The sequence below is a fragment of the Idiotropiscis lumnitzeri genome, chromosome 21 (assembly GCF_059441095.1).
Source record: "Idiotropiscis lumnitzeri isolate Australia: NSW breed Sydney's pygmy pipehorse chromosome 21, RoL_Ilum_1.0, whole genome shotgun sequence".
NCBI lineage: Eukaryota > Metazoa > Chordata > Actinopteri > Syngnathiformes > Syngnathidae > Idiotropiscis > Idiotropiscis lumnitzeri.
The window spans coordinates 11,255,255-11,263,310 of record NC_142411.1 but is presented as its reverse complement, the minus strand read 5'-3'; the positions used below and the strand labels follow the sequence as shown (position 1 = coordinate 11,263,310).

At 39.5% G+C, this 8,056-nt stretch overlaps 1 protein-coding gene across 2 annotated transcripts; it reads left to right on the top strand.

Moving 5' to 3' along the window:
• The first annotated feature begins 511 nt into the window (after positions 1-511).
• nus1 (NUS1 dehydrodolichyl diphosphate synthase subunit) lies at positions 512-7,133 on the top strand. Of its 2 annotated transcripts, none has more exons than XM_088286606.1 (5): positions 512-1,090; positions 1,893-2,024; positions 3,456-3,608; positions 5,652-5,751; positions 6,411-7,133. In XM_088286606.1, exons 1-5 carry the CDS (start codon positions 691-693, stop codon positions 6,481-6,483), a joined length of 858 nt encoding a protein of 285 aa, XP_088142732.1. In that variant the 5' UTR covers positions 512-690; the 3' UTR covers positions 6,484-7,133. The 2 variants fall into 2 exon arrangements, with proteins under 2 accessions (XP_088142732.1, XP_088142731.1); XM_088286605.1 differs by having other exon boundaries at positions 513-1,090; positions 6,393-7,133.
• The last annotated feature ends 923 nt before the right edge of the window (positions 7,134-8,056 follow it).

The following is an 8,056-nucleotide window of genomic DNA, read 5'->3' as shown; positions in this document are numbered from 1 at the left end:
AAGAGGGGAATTTTAAAATAAAAATAACAGCGCTTCACATCGATTGAGCATAGGAACAATTACAATGCAATGCAAAATATAAATCATAATTATGAAAGAAAACAAATAAAAGAGAACAAACACAAATCATATTTGTAAGGGCGCTTTGTACAGTAAATCAAATATTTCCAATAAAGAAAATTATCTACGGGCTTTTCTTTCCCTAATCAGCTTCAGAGATTTACACAAAAAAGTAAGAAGTCATTTTCCCAGTAGAATAGACACGGTTTTGTTCTCAAAAAGCAATAAAACGCCCAAAACAAATTTGATTTTTTTTTCCCGTAACACAATCAAAATAGCCTCTTCTGTAAAGGGGAAATTGACATTTTTGGATTACGACCAACTCCCGAAATCACTCCAGAAGGAATACACAGCTTCGCAATGAAAAAACGAGTGGTAAAAAGGGGGTGGGGGGTATTTTAGCACAGAATACGCCCCTTTTGCTCTGACAACATGTTGGTCTCAACCAATCCGCGAGTTACGTGTAATCACGCTGAAGGTTCAGAGGTCAGGGGTTGTCAGGGAGAGCGCAAGATGGCGGCAGGCGGGTGACATCGACAAAGATTTGTCAGGCAATTAGTACTTAGACATAATAGGCGTCTACAGCACTTATAATATCCCTAGCAATTTTAGAATTAGTGAAGGACATTTATGGCGCTGCTGCACATCTTATTATGGCGGCTCTTGCTGTTCCTGCTTCACAGCAACAGAGCACTCGTTTCCTGGCTCCGTGTCCGACTTCGGAACTGGAAGGGGCGGTTGTTGGAGCGGGCGATGGCCACATTGCTCCTACCAATGGCCATGGCTGGCTTCCCGGACCACCGGAGGAAGTTAAACCCTAACCCCGATGCTCGCGGCACCGCCGGCAATGGAAACTGCGCTCCAAATCGTCGACACCGGTGGCTGACTGACGGCAGGTCTCTGGAGAAGTTGCCGAGCCATATCGGCCTCTTAGTGGCGGAAGAAGAGCCCAGCTACACGGACATTGCCAACCTGGTTGTGTGGTGTATGGCTGTCGGTATATCCTATGTCAGCATCTATGATAATCACGGTAAACATACACGTCTCCTAATTTAATGGAACTACTATGTATATTTAAAAAAAAAAAAGAACATGCCCTAAAGATCTACTGATGTGCTCTGTGGCAAATTTTCGGCTGACTGAAATTTTAGACTTACCACCGTAGGAGTTTCTTACAACCAAACTTTAGTAAATTTACCTCAGTCATTTTAAATTTATTTGACATTACATTATGATGACTAGACTCCGTCTGAACTCCACATTTAATATTATCTTGTAAAATCTTGGTTTCTCCTCCTTGGGCATTGGTGATGTCCAGTAAGTGTTGCTTTTTAAGCCATGTGCACTCCCACTCCTCATAAAATAATAAAATATCAAAATTCTGTCTCCGATACAAGGATTGTAGCTTCATAAAGTGAGGATAGATGGTGAAAAGAATGGAAGCATGGGTACCAGTACTGAAAAGTTACCATGGCAAAAACATAAAACTTCTGTAAAAAGGAACTTTAATTTGGTATGCATTGTTTAGGTGGTTTAGTATCTTAAATGTAGCACAGTTTGCCTCTTCTTTGGAATTTTTACTCGACTTGCTGATATTGCTCAGCCAGAACACATCTAGACTGACTTCTCGAAATCTAATTTTTGATCTTTATGATGCAGTTCGGTAAGATTACAGATCATTCTACAGAGGTGCATACCATAATGTGAATATTTATGATCACAATATGTTGTCATACATTAATCGGAATTATACAATCACTAGTATGTTTATCTATTGGTGTCATTGTCTCATGCTGTCACACATTTTTTTCCCTATTTTTTTTTTTTGCCAGGTATTTTCAGGAAGAACAACTCCCGTCTGCTTGAGGTGATTTTGACACAACAACAACACCTGCTAGGTAAAGAGGGATCCAAATATAATGTGGAGTTCCTGAGTGATTGCGCCGACAAACACCGTAACAATGGTGAGGACTCTGCACATCTGTCGAGCTCCTCCAGTGGCCCGATGGTGACACACTGCGTTATGTAATGGTGTACACTAGTCTTTTATTAGGCCACATATGCTCGGGGAAAGTTAAATCAATGAAATAAATCCAACCTATGAGATTTTTTTTTTTTCATGGCTGTTTAAATTACCTTATGTATTATACACGGGTCTACTGGGGTTCATATAAGCTGAAACATTTTAGCCAGCAGCACTCAACTTAGTTCAGTTGAGGTTGCCTAGGATGGTTTGGAGCTGTAACCTCTTATCCTGCTTGCATTTTATTTTCTCAGGCGGGATAGCAATTGTGTCAATGGCACAAATATTGTGAAATGCCAAGAGAAGTGGTGGGAAGTTAGAAATTTGACATTCACGTCTTGCAAACTGTTCCCTCTCAGATGCCGTATTACTCTGTGAATGCCTCATGTACAAAAGTTACCGGCATATTCTTTGATGCTGCTAAAATGCATAAAAGAGGCTACAGAATTGATTGAGGGGGGTCTAATGAGTCTTGCCACCCTAGATTGAAGAAGTTACCTCATTAATTTTCCAGCGTATTCCACAATCACAAAAAGTTACTACTTTTAACCAGGTTGAGCCGGCTTATGAGAATTGATGCTTTCAGTCATAAATAGTGACAGTAAGTCACACTGAAGTATTCAGATGGATTTCCTTGATTGAGATTCTGCGCGGAAGAGGCTGCAGAGCAGGTGCAGCAAGTCTTCTCACTGCTGCGTGATACAATTTGCGGAGTTTGCTTTCTGCTGGGCAAAGTCCGTGTATTCCCATTTAGTTTACTGTTAGGGATCAGGGCTGCAAGTTCATTCAGCCCCTCACGGCCCCCCCACGCCCCTGTTGTGATTCTTCACAGCCTGCTGATAGGTAGCACAACTATTAAATTAAAATTAGACAAATACTGGCAGGTGTCCTGGGCTTCAAGTGCTGGATTGATATTTGGAAAAGAGGAAGGTTCTTGGTTGACATTATCTGTGTGTTTTCTCATATTAGATGCCACTATTTGAAAACCTAAAGAATAAATGGTATACAAATTACATAATTGTATCGATGTAAATTATTAAGTACCTAAGCAGATCCATAAAATGACATTGTTTGGAAAAAACATAATCTCCGATGTAAGTCAAAATGCTAATTATGTGCACAGCATTCATCTGCACACCTGCACACACCTGTACTCTTGTTACATGCTTATCTGGGCAATATTTACGTGTGCAATCTGTAAAATGGTAATGGCACTTTGTGTTTATTTTATTATATTTAATTTCAAAGGACAAACTAAATGAGGTAGAACTAGAATATATTCACTTGGCTATTGTAATGCCCCTGAAGAGCTTCAAGATATCCTGTTAGATGTATTGCATTCAAGTGAAATATGTTTTTACGTGTGTTTCAGTGCTGTCATGCAGGCACACGGTGAAGGTGTTGTCCCCAGAAGATGGGAAGCAGAGTATTGTTCAGGCTGCACAGCAACTCTGTCGCTCTGTGGAAAACAAAGAGAGGAGCTCCAAAGACATCACCATCTCTATGCTAGACACATTGCTCAGAGGTAACACTTTATAATTTGCATGTGTCATGACGTGTCTAAAACATGCATTTGCTATGTCCTCTTACATGTTACAATGCCATAGCCTACACTGAAAATGCTTCTAATGCAGCACAGGGATGGAGAGCTATTTCTTGGCTATATCACTCAGACCCGGGGCGTATATTTCATTCTCAATTCATTGAAGTTGAGTTGCATGCTGTTCACAGTTCATGTTGCTAAATCACTGCCTTTTGCAACACTATTCTTTTAACAGAGCTTTTTTGTTGTCATATGTAAAACGACGTGACAATTATTCCACTGTCTGTTTCTTAGCACCCACAGCAACATTTTTACTGTCTCAGTTTCCGTGCTACTCCCTTTGTTTGCAACAGTCATCGAGCAAATTACTTTACAGCAGACAGTTTTTTATTTTTTGCTCTGTCTGCTGCCAAAGCTGCAAACCAATTTTAAATCGCTAATGAAACAGTGCCTCTGTGAACTAGCTCTGATGCGTTTTCTGGCATCTCGTCAGTGTAACAATGTTGTGGTGCCCTTTGAACTGCCAAAGCCGCTAATAAAATCTGATTTGGGGGATGGGGTGGGGCGAGTTATGAAGTGTATATATAAAGTTATTAATCGATTGCCATGTTACAAATCATACCATCTACATTCATCTTCAAATAAACAATTTCAATGCATTTGGTGCCACCGCTTTGAAGCTTGGAAGGTGTAAATAATTCATTGTGCTGTAAGTACTTACGGGACTGAAAACAAGCTATAAAGAAAAGCAACAAAAATAGCAGTAACTTTTGAAGAAATACCTACATTATTATATTTAACACAGTTGTTGCTCCAGTTTAGACTCAATATCAGTTGAATAATTGTCGTGCACGTCAGGAGTAATTTACATTCAGAAGCTTATTGTGTAGATATTGTTATATATTCGGGGTCTCCTACTTCAGAATCAGAAAGCCCTTTATTGTCATAGTACTCAGTGTGCAACAGTAGTTAGTCGAATTGGCATGTTCTGTACATGGTTCTGTGGGTTTTCTCCTGGTGCTCTGGTTTTAAAAAAGGCCTATAAATGTTCACTAAAAATTCTCTATCCATTGGTGAATGGACAAGCAGTATTGAAAATCAAACATCAAATTCCAGTGATGTTAAAGTGTTGAGTAAAGCATAAATAAAAACAAATGAGTTGCAATTCCTTTTCAACCTATAATATGAATTGAATACACTGCAAAAACAAGATATTTAATGTTCACACAGGTCAACTTTTTGTTTCTTGCAAATATTCACATAGAAAAATGCTGAGACAGCTGGCATGTTTCGTACACCACTCATTTTCCATGGGAGACTGGTCTGGACTGCCACCATGCCAGTCTAGTACTCGCACTCTTTTAGTGTAGCATCTACCATGGATTAAGGAGGCATTAGTGAACTCACACAGGAGTGAAAATCCACTCCCGTCACACCCTCAACTTCACACAATCATGCCGGTTTTTAATGTGAGTGTCTGTGTTGGTTTTCAGCCGTGCCGCTTACTTTTAAAGATCACTCCGGATTCTCTGAATCTTTTGATATTATTTACCGTAGATGATGAAGTCCCTAAATTCCTTGTGATTCTATGTTGGGAAATGTTGTTCTTAAACTGGTGGACTATTTCCTCGCGCAGTTGCTCACGAAATGGAGAACTTTCCCCCATCTTTGCTTGTGAATAACTGAGATTTTTGGGAATGCTCCTTTTATACCAAATCATGACATTCACTGGTTTTCACTTAAGATGTTGGAATATTCCAAACAGGTGTCTTAGCTTTCCAAGTCTTTTGTTGCTGATTGTCCCAGCATTTTGGAACATGTTTAAAATCCAAAATGAGAGATTTGCAAAAAAACAAAAAAAACTGAAGCATTAATTTTTTTAGCTTTAGTTGTTTTTTAAATTTTACACAACCTGACAGCTTCACTGGAATTGAAGTTTGTACGTTCTTAATTGATGATTTAGATTTCTTCAGAATAACATAACCCAGGGGCTAGTATAACAAGCGCCCTGTGTTGTTTTTCCAGAGTCAAACAATATTCCAGATCCAGAGCTGGTGGTTAAATTTGGTCTTGTCGACAGCACTCTGGGCTTCCTCCCCTGGCACATCAGACTCACTGAATTCATGTAAGATGTTTTATTTATTTATATATATATATATATATATATCAAACACTAAAGGCACTAATTGCAATTTGAACTGTACATGCTTTTTTGCTTTGTCATTTTCGACTTTATATGACTGTAATAAATCACACCAACAGAAATTAGTTTTGATTTTATTGGGAGTAACCAAAAGCATTTAAATCACATCCCTTAACTACAGATTGATGGTGCTTTGATGGTTTTTCCATCTGCTGTTCGGTCCAAAAGCTTTTGGGCAATGTGAATTGTAATAAGTGGGCATTTGTAAACAAAGAGGTTTTTTCAGGCCTGATTCAGGGCTGTTTTTTGCTGCAAATTGAACCCAATTTTATAAAATGTGCTTATGGTACTTAGTCTTCAGTCCAAATAATTAAATTGTAGACCTGCTGTAATCTGTTAATGGTAAATGCCATGTTTCTGAAACCCCTTCGACTGTAGCTGAAAGTCTAAATGTCAATTTCGCTTTGACTATTTTATTTAAATTCCATTTTGAGGTATGTCAAGCCAAGTGATGTCCATATTTATAGCATTGATGTAAAATCTACTATGATTGCATATTGCTTAAATACTTGTGAAGTGTTTCTGCATGTTTTTCCTGTATTCTAAGTATTGGTCTTTATCAGCTGCCTGCCGTCGCACAGAAACATTTCTTATGAGGACTTATGGGGTGCCCTGCAGCGTTATGGTGAATGTCAGCAGCGCCTGGGCCAGTGACGTGCAGGCTGGTCTCAAGTTCATCACAAAAGACAAGTTCAGGGGTTCACACTGTCAAGACGAGGAAGCTTGAGTAAGACTGTTACCATTCATGCCACCGTCATGACTTGAACCCCCCTCTGTCCCTCACTCGGAGCTTCTCCTGGATCGCTGAGACAATGAACAAAGCCAGGAGTCAGAGCCGATCGCTCACTTCCTGCCACCAGCTCTTGTACTACAATAAGCTGAAACTTTAGGCCCTCTGCAGCATGTTCTTTGAGCCAAAAAAAGCCCTCCATGACACATACCATTATGATGTGAGGACAGTCTGTCCTCAGTGTCTCTCACTTGCTGGCATTCAATTTCCAGCTGCTGTTTGTCACTGAGGACTTCACTCAGCAGCAGAATATGAAACCGGGCTTTGTGCCACACTGCTGAAATCTAGCTTAATTTTAGAGAGAAGTTCTGTAATAAGATTCAAAACATGAGAGGAAGTGTCACCAAGGGACAGTGATTCATTGTGTAAATTCAAGAAGTTAATGTGGCTCTGTGTGTTCCAGCTCTAAGTCATTGTGTCAAAGTATGGTTCTCCAAAAAAAATTTACTTAAGGCTCCACCTTGACTGACCAGATCTCTGAAATAAAGAATTGCTCTTGTTTGTTTGTTTTAAATATTGCTTGTGTTGTCTTTTTTTTTTTTTTTTTTTTTTTTTTTTTTTTTGCTTGTCCCTTCAACAACATGTTGCCTTTATGACAATTAAAATGCACTTTTAGAAGGTTTACAGTTGTGGTCAAAATTAGTTAACCTTTACCTTATATACATCTCAGTATTTAAAATGTACATTTTAAGATTAAAATAAAATTCAACGTTCAAAATTGGAACTGTAGAATTCTATTTTAGTGACGACCAAAAAAAACAGTGTTACATGAACACTTCTTCAAAAGTGACTTGTTGCTTCAAAATGGCAATGACGTGATTTGTTGAACTGAACTCAGAAGGTCGTAGATGCTCAACTTAACTCTGTAGAGCACTTTTAAAAATAACAATCCGAAACAGACACATGAAACATAATATTTATGTTTCTGTTTATACACGGATAACATTCCTATTGCTACTTCTGTTGTGCTCCTGTTTTTGCTGCACTTGTATCCCATGTGTGTTTGGGAGAGGAGGGGAGGGCCAGGGGAATCTTTCAATTACTTGCATGTTGGGTTAGAGCAGGGGTTTCTCAATACTGTTCCTCGAGGGCTGGTGTCCTGCCTGATTTCCATCTCTCCCTGCTGCAATAATACCTGATTCAAATGGCAGGACACCGACCCTCGAGGAACAGGATTGAAGACCCCTGGGTTAAAGCGTTTGCCTTTGTCCTATAGTCACTGGTATTCACCCATCCATCCATTATCCTCACGGAGCCTATCCCAGCCGTCTTCGGCCAATAGGCAGGGTACACCCTGAACTGGTTGCAGATAGCAGTGCACAAAGACAAACAACCATCCGCACACAGAAACACAACTAAGGGCAATTCAGGGTGTCCAATCCACCTAGCATGCATGTTTTTGGAAATCGGAGAACCCGCAGAAAACCCACACAACAT

Bases quoted from the DNA above. Each gene is read 5' to 3' on its own strand.
- nus1 (XM_088286605.1), top strand. From the start codon at position 691: ATGGCGCTGCTGCACATCTTATTATGGCGGCTCTTGCTGTTCCTGCTT. The intron at 2,025-3,455 runs GTGAGGACTCTG...CGTGTGTTTCAG, and splicing joins CGACAAACACCGTAACAATG to TGCTGTCATGCAGGCACACG. The intron at 3,609-5,651 runs GTAACACTTTAT...TTGTTTTTCCAG, and splicing joins GCTAGACACATTGCTCAGAG to AGTCAAACAATATTCCAGAT.